This window comes from Heloderma suspectum, chromosome 5, assembly GCF_057233095.1.
Source record: "Heloderma suspectum isolate Gila_16-S chromosome 5, 16-S_ref, whole genome shotgun sequence".
Taxonomy (NCBI): Eukaryota; Metazoa; Chordata; class Lepidosauria; order Squamata; family Helodermatidae; genus Heloderma; species Heloderma suspectum.
The window spans coordinates 32,082,772-32,103,081 of NC_139462.1; the positions used below are offsets into that span (position 1 = coordinate 32,082,772).

General features: G+C 41.0%; 1 protein-coding gene across 25 annotated transcripts in view; it reads left to right on the top strand.

The window, feature by feature from the left end:
* The window catches only part of RAP1GDS1 (Rap1 GTPase-GDP dissociation stimulator 1), a 135,385-nt gene that overhangs the window by 35,973 nt on the left and 79,102 nt on the right, over positions 1–20,310 (top strand). For 13 of the 25 annotated variants that reach the window (XM_084855683.1, XM_084855677.1, XM_084855688.1 and 10 more), the window contains exon 2: positions 6,962–7,069. Coding sequence is in view for 12 of the 25 variants with exons in the window: in XM_084855665.1 (XP_084711791.1) it covers positions 6,962–7,069 (108 nt within the window). In the remaining 13 variants the exon portion in view is untranslated. Of the gene's footprint in view, positions 1–6,958; positions 7,070–20,310 lie in introns of all 25 variants that reach the window. The other 12 variants (XM_084855685.1, XM_084855678.1, XM_084855680.1 and 9 more) reach the window with 1 other exon arrangement.

The window sequence follows — 20,310 nt, forward strand, 5'->3', positions numbered from 1 at the left end:
AATCATCCTGTAAAGCACTAGAAAAAGTACATTTTTTCGTTGCCTTTTTTTAAAAGCTGCACAAATCTTTTAGCATTTATCAGTCTATTTATGCATTAGGCCTTTAATGACTTGTACAGAAGGAACAAAATTTTCTATGTGGCACAAACATCCTACAGTCACTTCGATTGAATATGTCGAGGATGTTATATGTTGATACAGTGGGCTCATTCAAATGTAATGCTGAACTGTTTATTGTTACGTGAATGAGCTTTAGGCTCGTGAGCCCCCTATCCACTATGATAGGCTGCACTATGAGGCACAGCCATGATGAGGGGATTAAAAGGTTTTGTTACCATTTTTAGCTAACCACAATTTGGTGTTGTGTCTGAACCCCGATGAACTGTGTTTAGTCTTAGTTTGTTTCAGTAGCCCTGCTCACTGCTAGAATGTGCCCCCTGAGACCCTTCCCATATCGGAACTTGCTTCCCAGGCTGAAAAAGGTTCATCACCCCAGCAGTAAACTATAGTTAACTTCAAACTGTGGTTTATAAAGCTGACTTGTTTCAATAAACCATAGCTAAGATTAACTGCAGTTTATGGTTTGGATGTAATACTGACATGTAGTTAATTGAAAATGGAAGCCAATGCTTCTACTATTTTGTAGCTATGCCAGAGGACGAGGAGGATATTCACAGGCCCAAGCTAGTTCCAGTTTAGCAATATGTTCGAATTAGACCATTAAAGCGTGATCATTGCTGCATGTTTATAGTATCAAATAATGTCTTTGTAAGGTCACATAACTTGACTGCATATCCTCTGTCACAAGGTCCCGTCCCTGATTTCTGCAGTTTCCCTCTTTGAAATGGAGCCCCCCACATTCTTCCCATTCTATTCCCTTAACTTTCCTGATCCTCATGAGTGGCTTTTTGGGGTGAAATGTGTACAAGAAGCTGCAGCAAGAATGGGAAAGTAAGAAAGCCCTGCTGTACAAGTAGATTTAGGGCAAAACTAAATGTTCTTCAAATCATGATAGCAGAGCTGATTACAATGGATATTTTCCCCCTTTTTTTAACCCCCACTCTATGAGGGGGTGGGCATTTGGGATGAAAAACAGAGGGGAAAGAGCTTACATTCCCCCCTCTCAGAATGCCATGGTCCCAGTCTGAGTCATGGCCATGCATGCTTACTCTGCAGTAAATAAGCCAGTCATGCATAGTTCTGCTTTGCATGATTTGAAGAACATTTAGTTTTCCCTTATGCTTGTGCATCTCTGTATCCAACCCATTCTATCTTTGTTCTTGTTTATAATTATATTTTTTTAAATTAAAAACTTGAAATGGAAGGCATTTCATTTCCCTGGAAAAGAATTTGTCCCCGCTGCCATTACCTATCAACTATGCCATGCTCTGGCTATTTAAAGGTTTTTTAGAAGGGTACACCCTATAAACCACTTTTTATCACATTTTAAAAATAATGAAATTATTAGCAGCAGCTTTATGAACCCTGATGCTCTGTTAGTACAGATGTGTGTCTATAATGCGCTGCCACCTCAGCTGTCTTGTTCAAATCCTGACTCAGCCATGAAATGCTCTGGATGATTTTGTGGAAGTCACCAACCTGGTTTGCACAATGATTTTGACCCACAGTGGCGTAAACAGGCCACCATGGTTTGTGGCACATGCCAGGTGCCCGTGGGCACCTGTTCCGTAACCCAACCCCTTGTAGGTTGTCGTGTCCGAACCTGGTGAGGGTGGGTTGTTGGCGTGGTTAACAAACGAACCAGAACCCATTGGCTGTTTTGTTAACCATGCCAACAACCCACCCCCACCAGGTTCAGACGACACGACAACCTACGAGCAGGGGTTGTGTTATGGAATGGGCACCTGGCATTTGCCATAAAGCTTATTTAAACCACCATGGGACAAAATGATTGTGGAAATCTGAGCCTCACCTACTTCACAGAGTTGCATGAAGATATATGAGTCAAGGAAATACTGTAACTCAACATGAACCTTTGTGGCGATGGTGTGTTAGAGAAATATATGTACAATTGAAATCTCTATCTCCCATATTATTCTGCTCCTTTCAGACAATTAATTAACATATTCTAGAATACATATGGACTCACACTTTTCTCAGTTGTTGCTGGAAAAGGGAATTAGTTTGTAGTTGTCAGTGCCAGTACATTTTTGACAGTGCTCCAAATTTTTCAAGTCTTGCAGTTTTCTTAAGCAAGAATTCATTGCCTCCAACTTGGCAGATAAGCCAAGTCAGATACAGCTAGATTGCTTCTGAATTCAGAAAGTAGATTGGAACATTATCTTGACACCTCTAGGAACATAAAAAACCTGTCTGGAATAGAGGGTGGATATGAAGACCAAGATATAGGCGTTCTGGAAAAAATAAGCATCTGGTTACATGTGTTTTGAATTGCTAGATTTATATCCAGTAGTATTGTATGTTTCAAGATTTATCTTTTTGTTAAGGGTTGTGGAGCTATCTATATTTCTCCCCCCCCCCCGCCCCTCAGGCAAAAGCAATAGGGAATAGAGTATATTTAGCAAAAAAAAAAAAAAATCTTGCCAGAGGTGAGAAGCTTAAGAAGAACCCCCTCCCTTTGCTGTGCTGGTCTTCTGCTCCAGATTGCTACCTCCATGGCTGCAAAAGAAATAAAGAACATGTGGGAGGAGAAAGTCCTCCCTAAGGACTAAGTCCTGAGTTTGGGACTTAGCTTTAGTTTATAACTGACTCCGTAGTGTTTCAGCTTTCTTTCAGGTACCAAAAATAAGATCAGAAAGAGACGAAAGTCTTCAAAACAGGTGCTGAAGCTGAAAATAAGCAACAAGTCCATTAAGACCAGATGGTCTAAATCCAAGCATTTGAGAAACAATTTAGGAACTAACCCAATTGTGCAATCTTGTAAAATCAACTGCTAGACAATAGTATAGCAAATGTTGCAACAATTTTGAAAATCAGTGCTATTTACAGAGATCTAGAACCACCAGTCACTCAGTCTTTCCCTAGAACTAGCTGAATTTGATTGAACAAAATTATGGTTTGGAGTAGAAATCAACAATACAAGAAGAATGTGATATGATTTAATGCAAATGTTTCTGTAAAAGAAATGGTGGCTCTGTAGTCCATTCTAATGGAGCTATGAGTACATGCCAAGAGGAATGTCACTGCATCGTGGTGCTTAAAACTGGAATAAAAATGATTGCCATAACTAACGCGTTGTGGCACTGGGGGAGATATGTTGCTACATTAAGATGTACTTGGAATCTTCTTTCAATACTTCTTAGAGAACAGGGCTAATATTTGAATAATTACAGGGATGCTTTTCATTGCATATGTTTTATCTGTGACATATAAATGCAACCTGGACTGGCAGCTTTCTTGCTTAAGGGACTTTGTATAATATGTATCTTTTATTTTCATGTTATTGTTTTTTGGCAATTTTACAGTAACTTACTGTTATGTAGAAATATATCTGTTTGTCTTTATTAAGTAAGAAATTCTATTTTTCTGCAATACTGACATTGCATTTTAAAGTATTATATGGGGAACTCAAATAGACTGTCAAGGAGAAGCTTTTATTTTGTTAGTTGATTGACCTGAGACTAGGTTGCAGACTGTGTTATTTGTGAATCTATACCAGTGATGAAAATACTATTCTCATGATGAAACAAAAGAGTTCTTCTTAATAACAGTGGACTTTGATATGTATCATTGAGATGTTTTAGCCAGCAAAATACCTGCAGTTTTGTTACATTTTTATTGGGGTGTTTACATTCTTGCTGTTGTTTTATAACATTGCGTCCTCCTTACTTCCCCAAGTGGTAAGAAGGTCTTATGAGTCATTTCTTTTGAATGACTAAAAATTGAAAAGTTATGGTATATTTATTTTAAAAAATGTTAAATTTCAAATATATACACAGAACATGTTTGACGCAGCAAGATTTCTAAAGCAGATAACATTACTGCTATTCCTGCTGGTAGCGTTACTGCTATTCCAAAAGAGCTACTGTTGAAGCACCCAAAGACTGCACCCCAGTTTTTAACTAACTCCAACAATAAACTTTTGGATTCCTCAGCCTGGCTCTTCTCCTCTCAAATTCAGACTTTTTCTTTTTTCAAGGCAGGCAGATTGATACACATACAAAGCACTCATCTCAGACCCTACCCTGCAGGTAAATTGCTCTTTCAGGAAAACACCTCCAATCATTTACACCCTTGAGAAAATAAATACTAGCAAATCCTCCTTGACTATCAGCAAGTAGTTAGGATAGAAAGGTTGGCTGCCCAATAGCCACAAAGAAAGACATCTGGAAGAAAGTTGTGGTGGGAGTGTGCAGTGCAGGTCAAGAAACCATGAGCTTCTGGCTTTTTGTTTTGAACTGTTGTATCTCCTTTTGATAAGTGTCCCACTATCAACCTCTCAAAATGTTAAGATTTGGATTTGTTATACACCAGAGAAGACGAGGATGTGCAAATATCAACTGTAAGGAAGAAGTGGGATAGAAGCTGTTATTTAGAACACCTCCTATGGATGTCCCAGTGCTTAGCAAACCTACTTTACATTGGCTGTTCATGTGCCTTGGAATTTGCAAGCGATAGACACAGTAATGTGGGTTTTCTGGAAAATTTTGAATTGGGAAATTTCTTCGAACATTTTCCAATGCAAATTAGGGCCATTTGCATATGGAAATTTTCAGTTTGTGTGGGAAAATGTTCTGATGCCCTAGAGTAGTGGTGAGCAACTTGTGGCCCTCCAGACGTTTTGGTCTGCAACATCCATCATGCCTCACAATTGGCTATGCATGTTAGAGCTGATGGAAGTTGTAGGCCAAAACATCTGGAGGACCACAAGTTGCCCACCTCTAGAGATCTAATTTAGCATGTTTATTTTACTTGTATTTAGTAAACCAAGCTTTAAAAAAAAAAAAAAGTATCCCATTTTAATTTTTTGTCTGCACCATAAGTATTTGATCTGAAATATTTGAGGGGAAAAATAAAGCATACTTAATGTGATTTAAATGTTATAGTATGTAGACATTTTTATTGGAATACTCGTAAAAATGTAAAGACAATAGCATGTACTTCCCTTACATTGTTTGAATTTAAGAAGAACCCCACCACTACCACCAAAGGTACTGAAAATGGTTGGCACACTAATTTTAGCAACCAAAAGAAATGTGTATGATATGCTGACTCCCACTCATCTATTTCAACAGAGTGCAACTCTCTTCCACTAAGATTGTTGGGCAACTTCATTTCACTGTCACTATTAGTTACATTTCACTCTGAGACATAAACCTATTTCAATGACATACATATATATTCTCTCACATACTTGCCAAGGATAATCTCCTGAAAAACATTAATTACAACATTGAAACTGACGTACTTGTCTAATATTGTATTTGCAGTTGGCATACATTCATTTTCATTAATGAAATGGAAAATATTCCACAGAAAAATTAAGCACTGGAAAATTTCCCATTTTTGAACATTTCTTATTCCACCTCACTGGGTAGACATGTTACAAAGTTGTTACGTGGCAGGATCTGGTTTAGGATAGCTGAATTACTTACCAGAGTTCATTAGAAAGTATTTCTTGTTTGAAGGGGGGAAATATTTCTGCTTTGCTGACTTAACACTAGGGTGTATATTTCATTTCCCTTCAATTTTAATAGGACTGTCTTCCAAATAAGGACAGTTAGGATTACAGCCTTAGTGGGCGTGGAATTTGAATTATTCCTTGTGTCTTTTTAAAAGGCTAGACCATTCACATGTGAAGTTAGTCATCAGCTGGCAAAGGGAAAAAAGAATGAAGCTGCAGCTGTTAGCACTTACTATCCCTCTTGAATAAACAGAATATCTGAGATACCAGTGCTAGTTCCTGTCATGCTGTATGGAGAACATAAATTTGCAGCCATAGAAAACACATCTTAAAGATGAGCAGGGGGCAGGATGTTGGTTTCATCACTGGAACTTCTTAGGCCTTTTAATTTATCATTCCTGAAAGTTTTTTCATTCCTGCATGAATCAACAAAATGCAAATACTAATGTATGGTGTAGTTCAGGGACAGGCAGAAGTTAGACTGGGATCTACTGGAAGATCTCCTGGTGATTTTGCAGAAGGTCATTGAAGATTACCAATTCCCAATGGTTTAACAATAGCGATTCCAAAAAGCTCCCCCGCCCATAAAATTAGGGTGCTGAAATCAAGAGTGCTTGGGGGAAAACAGGAGTAGTTTTTTGCATGAAAGGACCTGTATACAAGGTCCAGTTCTGGTACAGAAAACAAATTCCTGGGCTGAGCATGTGCTCAGAGGCTCCTTGATCCATAATTCTATTTCCACCTGGGTGGCTCTTTGTATCTGCTTTGGTTGGTGGACCTCAGGATTCTAGTGAAAAACAAAGTAAATAAGGAGTCTGCCCACTCCTTATGTAGCTTGCTTGCTTGCTTCTGCATTCAAAAAACAGCAGCTATACTGTTAGATTTGGCAAGTCATGCACTCTTCTTTCTGCACAGAAGAGCTCTACCTCGTCTTGTACACACAGCTTCTATGGTTTGTTAAACCACACTTTCCTGTTACATCTGAACTGGGAAACACTGGTTAGTAGTTTACTAACCAAGTTAAAAGGGTCAGTGGGGATGAGTTAGCTGTTTACTAACCAAGATAAAAGGGTCAGTGGGGATGAGCCACATATGACAATTTGAAGCCTTTGAATGAAAAGTGGAATCTCTTTGTCTGTGCCCCCTGCAGCCAAAGGGCCTGCCTCATTTTTCACAGCCAAAGAGAGTTCTTGCCCTCCTGGCATCAGAGAATGAGAGAGACAAAATAGTCAAGGCCTTTTGTAGGGAAAGTTCTTGGCATCACCCTACCTATGTTGATTTACCCTTTAAGCCCATAAGGTATGACTGACAGACTACGACACTGATTTTGCTTTCTCCTTCATGTTATCCAAGCAGATAATCTAAGCGACGCCTTGAAGAAGCTGAAGATAACAGCTGTTGACAGCACAGCTGATAGCTTGGAGGGGTGCTTGGACTGTCTGCTTCAAGCCCTGGCTCAAAACAGTAAGTTTTATTGTTCCCCTCCAATTTCAGACCATATGATTCAATCAATAAATGATTATGGAAGTAATAAGTGTATCAAATGGAATAAAACCGTAAGTGGAACTGGTGGAATAGCTGTTTGCGTTGAACAGAAATAATGAAGTGTGAGGCAGACTTTAAAAACAGGGGGAAATAAACCTAAAACCCAGCTATTAAGAGCAGCCCGCAGGCCCACAGATGATGCTGCAGGGGTTTTTTCCCCCAAGTCTCCATTGTGAAAACAAAGTGCATTTTTTTTAAATCTCTTTCAGATCAGCACTTCATTATTAAGTTGAAATGCATAGCTCTGTTCAGTGGCCAGAATAATTTTGTGACACAAAGCCCTGGAATTCTGTGATGGGAGAATGCAAACTGTGGGGTCGGAATAGATTTAGCACATGTTCCATAGGATGCAACTTTATGCTGTATTCTAATAGCAGAACAGCTATCCATCTATATATCTAGGGAGAGAGAGAGGACTGTACGGGATGTGAGGAAATCAAATAATGGGGTTTACTGGAAATTAGAAACTTACTAATATATATGTTATAAAGGGGCAGGAAGAGCAGAACGTGGAGTGGTGTGGTATATGAAGATCTTGCCTTCAACTTTCTGGGCGTTTAGTAGAAACTGCTCAAATGTTTTTCAGCTGTATTTTGTTTGTTCACTTAAAATCTTGGGGACATGTTTGTATACTTTCAGCATCAAATCACAGTGAAAAATTAAACAGCCCATTCCTCAACTTCCATCACTCTGTCTGAATGCTTGGTGTAGAAAACAGCAACCAAAATGATCAAGAGAGTAGAGGAACTCCCATAGGAGGAAACGTTACAATGTTTGGAGCTTTTTGGCTTAAAAGGCAAATGCAGTGGGGGACATGATAGCAGTGTATAAAATTATGAATGGTGTGGAGAAGGTAGATAGGGAGAATTTGTTTTTCCTTCTCTCACAATACTAGAACCTGGGGTCATCCAATGAAGCTGAATGGTGGCAGATTGAAGGAGGTACTCCTTCACACAGCACATTGTTAAACTATGGAATTCAGTACCATAAGGATGTAGTGATGGGCACCAACTTGGACAGCATTAAAAAGAGATTAGACAAATTCATGGAAGATAAGGCAATCAATGGCTACCAGTCAGGATAACTATATATTATCTCCTGTATCAGAGGCAGTATGCCTCTGTATGCCAGTTGCTCAAAAACACAATCAGGTGAGTGCTGTGGTGTTCATGTCCTGTTTGTAGGCTTCTCATAGGCAGCTGATTGGCCACTGTGCAAACAGAATGCTGGACTAGATAAGCCTTTGGTCTGATCCAGAAGGACTGTGTAGTGGTCTTTCCCACTGCCTCTTCTTTCTTCCTATTTTCATTCTCTTACGCTGCAATCCTATACCTAGTTACCTGAGAATAAGTCCAATTGAATTCAGTGGGACTTACTTTTGAATGCATCGGATTGCTCTGTTAAATGCTTATATTCCTTCAGAATTTCTTCTTTATACTTTTACATCCACCTGCTCATATCTCACCCACAATGGAACTGTTCCTTAGCATATACTCACTACTGCTCCCATGTGTATGTATTCTATTGCCTGGTTTGCATCTAATGACAACCCATGAATTACTTAAACCATGGATTGTCAGACCTGAACAGCGGCAAGTGAGTATGCTGCGTCCTGCTTGCTCGTTGCTTCCACTTTCAATTAACCCAGGAACCCATGGGTTGTTGTTGGGTTAACTCTTGGTTGTTTAACCCCTAAACAACCCAGACTTTCTGGGTTTGGATGTCACGGGGCATTCCTGGATTGCTAATTGGAAGCAGAAATGATGAGCGCTTGGGAGGCAATGCACCCGCTTGCTTGCTCCTGCTAGATATCGACAATTCCTGAGTTGTTTAACCCAGGAATTTCTGTTATGTGCGAAGCAGGTCTAGGTCTTACAGCAGATATAGAAGTCCGGGTACTGGTCTTAAAAACGTAGCCTCTAGTGGCCTTACTAAATTTTAATCAATGGATGGATTTAAATTGGTTGGGTACTATTCATTTATTTTATTGTGTTTTTAATTGTATTTTTAATTTTTTGTTTTTATGTTATGTTTTAATTATGATTTTGTTTTTAATCTGTATTTTATTGTTACCTCCCTTGAGCAACATTTTTGGCAGAAAATCAGGATATTAAATAAATAACTTACAATAAATAATGGCAAAAATGGGGCACAGTTTAACTTGTAAGGAAAAGAAATATATTGTGTGAAATGAAGGTATTCGCTCTCTCATAGGAACATTAAAAAATGGCCTTATACTGAGTCAGAATCTTGCTCAGTATTGTCTACAGTGACTGGTAGTAGCTTTCCAGGGTTTCAGATAGGAGTGTTTCCCAGCCTACCAGGATATGCCAGGGATTAAACTTGGGATCTTTTGCATGCAAAGTATTTGCTCCACGACTGAGCCACAGTCCCTCCTCTCTTTGATGTTGTATGTAGTGCTCCAGCTGTGCCTGAGTGCACAGGCTTCATAATAGCGACACCCTTCTGTTAGGTGGTGCTAAAATTATTATATAACTCGCTCACCCATGAGGGAGTCAGATTGTTTGACAAATTACACTTCCACTCCACTGCCTGGAGATCAAGTTTCCTGTTGAGAATTTAGTCATTGGCCATATCTATCTTAGAAAATACTTAAGTATCTGTTGGATCATTTTGCTCTTAGTGTTTTCAGCTTGCCCTCCTAATGAGGCTGCCAGCATATTAATCCAAGTTATGGAAACATTTCCTACTGGGACCAAACTCTTAAGCAGCAAGCTAATGGTCCCAGATGGTCAGCCGTCAGCTGAACCATTGACCTGAAAACTTATAATTGGCTAAGCCATCCACTTCCTCCAATTTCCCAGTTATCTCACAAGGTTTAGTGTTATAACCATGAAGGTTCTTCTATTTCTTTTAAAGAAAAGACATCAAATGGGCCCTGAATGAAGAGTTAAATCTGCAATCCTAGCACATTAAAGAGAAACACAAAATAAACACTTCTCTGTTAACAAAACATTGCTTTGAAGAATATTATTTTATTTAAAATATTTCTAGCCTGCCCTTCTAGAAACTATGGTAATTTCCAGTAATTAAATGAACCTACTTCTTCTGTGAGATTTTTATTGGAGACCCTTCTCCAGGGGTGTCTGCGTGGTGAGTTGAGGTGAGGTGGGGATGGGGTAGTGACCAGACGTTGGGACTTCTTGGTGGTGGTGCCTGCTTGTTGAACACTCTGCTAGAAACACTCAGCTGGCACCTATTCTTTTTAGCTTTGGGGATGCTAGATAAGAACACCAGTGTTTTTCCAAATGTTTAATTAATTGATTCTGTTGCTGTATCTATGGTTTACTGTTTTTTTCTTTTGTTTTATGGATACTGTTTCTGCTTTTATTCATTTTTTTCTTATTTTATTAATTGTTGTACATTTTAATTAGCTGCCTTGTAGGCTTTTAAAGAGATGGTTGGCAATACATAAAAAGATAAAGACGGTGCAGAATAAGGCATTGTTCTTTTTTTTAACAAATCCTGGCTGGATTGCCTCTGACTTATACCGAAGATTAAAAACTTGCTTAAACAAACATCTTTTTCTTAAACATCCCATTTCCAAAATGGCAAGCAAGAGCAAATAACGGTGAGCTTCTCTAGAGAAGGAGTTACACTGAACTGGAGACACCATTGTAAAAACTGTGCTCCTTATTCTTGCCAGTGCTTCATGACATTGTCATCTGGAACTGGATTGGATAGTTTCTGGACAACATTCAAGATGTTGGTTTAGAGATCTGGGATAATAGGTTGCCCATCCTAATAATAATAGAGATTATGGATTAGGAAAGTTATGCCAAACTTCAGGGGGTTTAGTGACTTTCATAACTCAACAGTACTCCAGAAGAGTCAAGAGTTCCTTTAATGTAGGAATTATGGGTTTTTAAAACAAAACCAAGGATGTCCAATTATGGTGTGTTGCTTACTCAGTTTATAGTTATACATCTATGAAAGATGAACACCCTTTGAATATATATTTGAATATTATCTTTCTCTCTCTCTCTCTAAGACTTTTGTCTAGTCAAAAAGGAATAGCTCTTGGCATTGCCAGCAATGTAATGGTCTTACTGGGTACCTAAAATTCACTTGCATGACAGCTGAACCGAATCTGGTTTGATGCACTTTCATCTGCCCTTGTCCAATTTGGTCTCCCTCATGGCTTGTTACCTTCTAGCTTTTTGTAGTGCTATCTGTACCAAACAAAAGGCTCATAATGAGGGAGTTTCACACTTATCTAGCCTCCAGGAATTTTCTAGGGAACAGCAGATGGGTGTTCTCTTTCTAATGGCAGAAGTGACAGGAGTGTTGCTGTATTACTATGGGCTTCCTGCTTTAGGGCTGCTTGTGACAGCTGTGGGCAGGGTTCTGTCTCTCACATTCAAACACACAAATTAACTGGGATGTATGTGTGTCTATAACACACACACACACACACACACAGAGCACACAAACATAGCCTATAAAATATGACAGGAGAGGGGAATTAAAGGCAACTTGGTGAAATGGGCCCTAAGTCCTAAAAGTATTTGAAAATGCTACACTCTGCTTTCTTTATTTAGAGTGCAATCCTATGGAATTGATGCTCTTTAGATGGTAGACTCCAACACTGGAGCCCTCCACACATCCATAGCCCTACCAGCAAGAGCTAGGCAGGGCAGGAGGAACAACGAGGGCATTTTTGTCTCCCATTCTTCCCTTTTTGCTAATTTGCTAACCTGCTGTGGGTGGGGATGGTGACAGAGAGGCTTGTGGATGCTGCGGATCTATGTCCCTCCCCTCCCCACCCACTGTCATGCCCCTGTCCCTCCCTCCCTGACCTTTCCCTCCCTTTCTGTCCTTTTCCTCCTTTTCTCCCTCCCAATCCTTTCCTTCCTCCTTGCAACACTGACCTCAGATCAGGAGGTGCCACAGAGATTTCTACAGTGGCTGGAAGGGGTGGTAGTGGGGTGAAATCACTGCTTGATTTTTCCCTTCCCACAAGGTTGTAACTATGTCTATGACCACAGGTGGGAAATCCATCATATCCTATGATCCCTGGGATGCCCTCCCAGGGGCCACAAGATTGTTCTCTTACTATGTTTAATACTATATTTATTATATTTATCTATATTTCATACTGAAGGACCCCCACAGTGGTCTACAAAATATGTTTAAATAGCAAAAGTATAAAATGATAAACCAACACTCAGTAAAGCTTTATAAAAATTAAAATGGCACAAAACACAAAACAGCAACTGTATAGAAGCATTAGCACTCCAAAAGCATTTGTAAACGATGGAGGAAGCAATTCTATGGCCAATAGACACTTTCTAGAGGACCATACGATGTTTTGGTTTCTGGAATCCGAGGTTGGAACCAGGGCACCGACCTTGGAGCCCAAAATCCGTGCTCCCCTCCCCCCTGTAGGTGGCGTGGTTCTCTCTGCGCCGGCTATGTCTCCATGCTCAGAAATGGAGTTTGGAGGTGGGGAAAAGGGGGCGGGGAAGAGACCATGGAAGCCGCGTTACACAGCTTCCTATGTGCATCCTGGCCTCCTTCCCTCCTCCTTCCCAAAGCCTCAGCTAGACAGGCAAAATTGCCCATCTAGCCAAAAATTCAGGACAGACGGAGCATGGAGGTGAGGATTGCCTCTGTGCTCCAGCGCCCTACATTGGATACTTGGCAGCCTCCTACCTTGGAGGCTGTCAACTGTCTCAATAGGATTACACCCTAAGTCTTCGCCACTTGCTGGAAGGTAAGTGATGATTTAGCCAGGCAGGTCGGCAGTGGTGTTTCTCTTCACTTCTGAAGATGGGAAAACATGGAGCAGGGCTTCAGCTGTTGACATGAGTCCACAAGCAAGTATGTAGGAAGAAAGATCGTTCCCATTAGAAGTACTGAAACTGAGATCCATTGAGAACCTCTTCTCTGGAATCCTAATTAATTCTGACAAGGGCTGTGAAAGTAAAATAATTAAAAGAAAGCAGTCTAGAATAGGTTGGCCATGTGGACTGTATTAAAACAAGGATGTTGAGTACCTTTAATAGTTTATATACCTGGCCAGTAAACACACGTAGCTGAGGGATATAAACAAACAACAACCCCCAATTGGAAAGTCTTTGATATGAGAGGCAAAACAGAACTGTAAAGAGTTGGTGTTTGTTCTAACGCAGTACATATTTGTTTAAGTCTAGACAAAACAAAGAGGTTTGTGGGGTGGTGGGGAAAAAAAATTAGCTACATTATTCCCAGTAGAAATCCCTGATTTATACTCTTAGTATGACATATCCCCTTCATGGATCACTGCCTTGTTGTGGCGAAGGGGCTTGCGTAACTCAGTGAAGCCATAAGCTATGCCGTGCAGGGCCACCCAAGACGGACAGGTCATGGCGGAGAGTTCTGACAAAATGTGGTCCACTGGAGAAGGAAATGGCAACCCACTCCAGTATTCTTGCCAAGAAAACCCCATGGAACGTATCACAAGGCTAAAAGAGATGACGCCGGAAGATGAGCCCCTCAGGTCGGAAGGTGTCCAATATGCTACTGGGGAAGAGCAGAGGGTATTTCCAAGTAGCGCCAGAAAGAGTGAAGCGGCTGGGCCAAAGCCGAAAGGACACTCAGCTGTGGATGTGTCTGGTGGTGAAAAGAAAATCCGATGCTGTAAAGAACAATATTGTTTAGGAACCTGGAATGTCAGATCAATGAATCAAGGTAAGCTGGAGGTGGTCAAACATGAGATGGCAAGATTGAACATCGACATCTTGGGAATCAGCGAACTAAAATGGACAGGCATGGGTGAATTTAATTCAGGTGACCATCATATCTACTATTGTGGGCAAGAATCCCTTAGAAGAAATGGAGTAGCACTCATAGTCAACAAAAGGGTGGGAAAAGCAGTACTGGGGTACAATCTTAAAAATGATAGAATGATCTCAGTACGAATCCAAGGCAAACCATTCAACATCACAGTAATTCAAGTCTATGCCCCAACCACTGAGGCCGAAGAAGCTGAGGTTGATCAGTTCTATGAAGACCTACAACACCTTCTAGAACTAACACCAAAAAAAGACGTCCTCTTCATCATAGGGGATTGGAATGCTAAAGTAGGAAGTCAAGAAATCACCGGGATAACAGGCAGGCATGGCCTTGGTGTACAAAATGAAGCAGGACAAAAGCTAATAGAGTTTTGCCAAGAGAACATGCTGATCATAGCAAACACTCTTTTCCAACAGCACAAGAGGCGACTCTACACATGGACATCACCAGATGGTCAATATCGAAATCAGATTGATTATGTCCTTTGCAGCCAAAGATGGAGAAGCTCCATACAGTCAGTAAAAACAAGACCTGGAGCTGACTGTGGCTCAGATCATGAGCTGCTTCTTGCAAAATTTCGGCTTAAATTGAAGAACGTCGGGAAAACCACTAAACCGTTCAGGTATGACCTAAATCATATCCCTGATGAATATACGGTGGAGGTGAGGAATAGATTTCAGGGATTAGACCTGATAGACAGAGTGCCTGAGGAACTATGGATGGAGGTCCGTAACATTGTTCAGGAGGCAGCAACGAAATCCATCCCAAAGAAAAAGAAATGCAAGAAAGCAAAGTGGCTGTCTGATGAGGCTTTACAAGTAGCTCACGAAAGAAGGGAAGCGAAAAGCAAGGGAGAAAGGGGAAGATATACCCAACTGAATGCAGAGTTCCAGAGAATAGCAAGGAGAGACAAGAAGGCCTTCTTAAGTGAACAATGCAAAGAAATCGAGGAAAACAACAGAATGGGAAAGACTAGAGATCTCTTCAAGAAAATCGGAGATCTCAAGGGAACGTTTTGTGCAAAGATGGGCATGATAAAGGACAAAGAAGGCAGGGACCTAACAGAAGCAGATGAGATTAAGAAGAGGTGGCAAGAATACACAGAAGAACTATACAGGAAAGATCTGAATGTCCCTGATAGCCATGATAGTGCGGTCACTGAACTTGAGCCGGACATCCTCGAGAGTGAAGTCAAGTGGGTCTTAGGAAGCATTAGTAACAATAAAGCTAGCGGAGATGACAGTATTCCAGCCGAGCTATTTAAAATCCTAAAAGATGATGCTGTTAAAGTGCTGCATTCAATATGCCAACAAATCTGGAACACTCAACAGTGGCCACAAGACTGGAAAAGGTCAGTTTACATTCCAATTCCAAAGAAGGGCAACGCCAAAGAGTGTTCAAACTACCGCACCATTGCGCTCATTTCACATGCCAGCAAGGTGATGCTCAAAATCCTACAAGCTAGGCTTCAGCAGTATGCGAACCGAGAACTACCGGAAGTACAAGCTGGGTTTCGAAGAGGCAGAGGAACTAGAGATCAAATCGCCAACATTCGCTGCATCATGGAGAAAGCAAGAGAATTCCAGAAAAGCGTCTATTTCTGCTTCATTGACTACGCTAAAGCCTTTGATTGTGTGGATCACAACAAACTGTGGCAAATTCTTAAAGTGATGGGAGTACCAGACCACCTTACCTGTCTCCTGAGAAACCTGTACGAGGGTCAAGAAGCAACAGTCAGAACCAGACATGGAACAACCGAGTGGTTCAAAATTGGGAAAGGAGTACAACAAGGCTGCATATTGTCACCCTGCTTATTTAACTTATATGCAGAGTACATCATGAGAAATGCCGGGTTGGATGAATCAGAGGTCGGAATTAAGATTGCTGGGAGAATTCTCAACAACCTCCGATATGCAGACGATACCACCCTAATGGCAGAAAGCGAAGAGGATCTAAAGAGCCTCTTGTTGAGGGTGAAAGAGGAGAGTGCAAAAGCCGGTTTGAAACTCAACATTACAAAAACTAAGATCATGGCATCTGGCCCCATCACTTCCTGGCATATAGAAGGGGAAGAAATGGAAGCAGTGACAAATTTTACTTTCTTGGGCTCCAAGATCACCGCAGACGGTGACTGTAGCCATGAAATTAAAAGACGCTTGCTCCTTGGGAGGAAAGCTATGGCCAACCTAGACAGCATCGTAAGAAGCAGAGACATCACCTTGCCGACAAAGGTCCGTCTAATCAAAGCTATGGTTTTCCCAGTAGTAATGTATGGATGTGAGAGCTGGACTATAAGGAAGGCTGAACGCCGAAGAATTGATGCTTTCGAACTGTGGTGCTGGAGAAGACTCCTACGAGTCCCCTGGACTGCAAGGAGGTCAAATCAGTCCATCCTAAAGGAAATCAACCCTGAGTGCTCATTGGAAGGACAGATAATGAAGGTGAAGCTCCAATATTTTGGCCACCTAATGCGAAGAGAAAACTCCCTGGAAAAGACCCTGATGCTGGGAAAGACTGAAGGCAAAAGGAGAAGGGGACGGCAGAGGATGAGATGGCTAGATAGCATCACCGATGCAATGAATATGAACTTGAGCACGCTCCGGGAGAGAGCGCAGGACAGGAAGGCCTGGCGTGCTATGGTCCATGGGGTCACGAAGAGTCGGACACGACTGAACGACTGAACAACAACAACAAATGACATATTCATAATAAGTTGTCTCTCTTTCTGTGACAATTCATTGTTTACATCAACCTAGATGACAGGGTTAAGATATAAATGGGGTATAACTTTGTTTTCCAAATGTCAAATCACTGTGTTTATCTATGCTTACATTTTAAAGTTTAAGCTAAAGAAATATAAAATTTAGAACTCCCAGAATAAATATATTATAGTGGCATTGCATATGTGTACAAGTGTCTGTGACGTATTTTAGCAGCATGCCCATTTGTGCAATATGGGTTACATTACGTTAAAATAGTTATTTGTTTCCTTATCTATTTCTTCTGGTTTGTAACCCATTGGAATCTATTTCAGTTGTCCTTGGTACAGTCTGTAATAGCACAGCTGGCTCTTAAGGACAAGTAAAGACCTATGGAAGTTAGCTTATCTGTCAATGTCATTATATCCTAGAATTAGAATTTCCCTGAAGACTCTGGCTGTGACCAGATCAAAGAAATGTTAATCAATTAATTGCATGAGTTTTAGGTGGTTACTCAATTGTTGTTGTTCAGTCGTGTCCGACTCTTCGTGACCCCATGGTGGGTTGGGCTGAGAGTCTGTGGCTGGCCCAAAGTCACCCAGTGAGCTTCCATGGCCGAGTAGGGACTAGAACCCGAATCTCCTGGCTCCCAGTCCAACACTCTCACCACTACACCACACTGGCTCTCATGTCATACGCTACAATGGCTTCTTTTCTTGCCCAGGTTGTGCAAACCTGGCCAATGTGAAGCAGCAAACTCCTAAATATATGTGATCTAAACTAGGGGTGGGCAGGACGTAGATCAGGATCTATTGGTCGATCTCTGGATGATATCCAGTAGATCGGCAAGGGTTTCTGACTCCCAGTTATCTGATAATAGCAACCATTAAAATCCCCCCCCCCCCCGCAAATTAAGTTGCTAAAAAAGAAAGGTTGTTGGGTCACCTACAGTTTCGCTGTCACTACTTATTAGTTCAGTTTCACACTGAGACATATATGTATTTCAATGACGTATATTTATTCTCTCACAAACGTGCAAGCGATAATCACCTGAAAACCATTAATTACAATCTTGAAACTGCCAAACTTGCCTAATATTGTAGGTGCAATTGACATCCATTCATTCTAACTAGTGAACTTAGGAAATGGAAAAATTTCCATGGAAAAATAAAGCTTTTTTCATGGAAAACACAGCAAATTTTGCTCCCCACCTCACTGCGCCCAGTAGCCATTAGCATCTAAATGTTGGGCCTGGGGACTGATGTTCAGGTTGCTGAAGAGGGCAGGGAGAGTGTTTTCTGCTTTTCTCTGTTTGTAGGAGCTGGATGCTGCCTTCTGTTATTACCTTTGTTCCTTTCCCGCCTCAGTTAGCATGCTTAGCCCCATCATGCTTTCAGGGCAGCTTAGCTTTCAGCACTCTCAAGCTGAGGAGGAGGGCTGGCCGCTGCCTCCACCAGTGGGACTGAGATCTATTAGGGGAAGAGGAACAGACCAGAATGCAGTAATTACATGATCCTTCCTCTTGGTCATATGCTCATGTTTCCGTCTCTCCCTCCAAACTGGCTCTTATTCCACATACAATATTTATTTATACACTTTGTAATAAAATGTGTATATGTCTTTTGTATGTATATTGTTCATTGGTTTAATTATAAGAATTGTACTCTCTTTAGCACTCGTTGGTTGTTTAATTGCACCTGTTGTCCTAATTTTGTTTTGCTTCTAGGTTTTGTGCTCGTACACACACAGTTGTTGTTGTTGTTCAGTCATTCAGTCGTGTCCGACTCTTCGTGACCCCATGGACCATAGCACGCCAGGCCTTCCTGTCCTGCGCTGTCTCCCAGAGCGTGCTCAAGTTCATATTTATTGCATCGGTGATGCTATCTAGCCATCTCATCCTCTGCCGTCCCCTTCTCCTTTTGCCTTCAGTCTTTCCCAGCATCAGGGTCTTTTCCAGAGAGTTTTCTCTTCGCATTAGGTGGCCAAAATATTTCAGCTTCAGCTTCATTATCTGTCCTTCCAGTGAGCACTCAGGGTTGATATCCTTTAGGATTGACTGATACACACACAGTATACACACACAGTATCCATGTTTAATTTTCATGCATATATATTTTGATAACATACAAGAGTCCGATTTGAACTCCTAGTAGATAAGTCTATGTAATGTGCCTAGAATGACCACATAATTCAATTGTTTCAGCGTTTAGAATAGCAAAAGCATAATAATAGCAAAAGGGAAAGTAGTGTCTGCATTTGACTTATAGCTGACTTTTAAAATGGCTACTTGAAATTGGATTTTATCAGAAATATGTGATGAAAGTATACTCTTAAATCAGCTTTTTTGTTGGGCAGAGTGTACCATTTGCAACAAAATGTTCAACTGATCTGATGAACAGAACTATTTGCTGTTTTCATGGCTAATCATTATTTTAAGTCTTTGCTTGTAGCTTCCTAACCAGATAATTTAAATGAATTTACATGGGTGAATAATGTGCACTAAAATCTGTCTTTCCATCCATAGCTGCACTCTTTCCTTCCATAGTATCGAAAACCAACATGCAATGTTAAAAGTAATTTTCATTGTTGCAACAAGTTGAAAGTGGGGGTATAAAAGAATCATGTGAAGCAGGCCAGTGATAGGGGTGGGAACGTAGCCCAGTGGTAGAGCATAAGCTTTGCATGCAGAAGGCCCCAGATTCAATCTCTGGCATCTCACAGTTTAAAAAGAGGTCTTGGGTAACAGGCGCTGGAAAGACCTGCCTGGAGAGCCAGTTCCAGTCAAGGTCAGCAGTACTGGGCTAGGTGGACAGATAATCTGTCCTGGAATAAGATGACCTCCTATGTTAAGTCTGCATAAACATTGCCCCCCATTAGTTGGCATTTGTGTGGAAAACAACCATGCCATTGGCTTTGCCCACATGGCTCCTTCCTGTACATGTTCCTGGAGTGGTGTGAAATCACACCACATGGCCTCCTGTGCCTTTATGGACAAGTGTGAATAGGGCCTGAAATGTTAGCTGGATCAGAATTAAAATGTCTATGCCATCAGTGCCACGGTCTCTTAGTGTTGTCTCTTAGTGTTTGTGCGGCATCTGATTTCAGTCCTTCCTTATATAAGGATGAGTCACAGTGAATTGAGGAAATTATAATGAAGTGGCTTTCTTCAGAGGCTCTTTTTCTTTTTTCAATATATAGCTTTGTAGATTGCCTTTGTTTGGCAGGTCAAGTCAGCTTTGCAGCACGTTTTGAAGATGCTAGATAGCCAATGATCTATATATGGTCATGCCAACTTTGATATCAATAGCTTTATAATTGCAAAGTGCAATATAATAGCTTTATAAAAGCAAAGTGCAATAGAGAGCCTATGTGATATTCCTCAACCTGGAAGATGTTGTGGATTACAGCTCCTAGCATTCCTGACCCTTGGTCATGCTGGCTAGGACTGATGGGAGTTGAAGTCTAGAACATCTGGAGAGCACCAGGCTGGGGAAGGCTAGGTTGGAGCCTCAGACTAGGATTGGGGAGACCCAGGTTCAAATCACCACTCAGTTGAGTAATCTTGTACAAGTTGTTATCTCTCAGTTTAATCTACCTCGTGGTTGTTGTGAAGATAAAATAGGGGTGATGAAAAATTCTGTATCCTAACATGAAGAAAGGCCA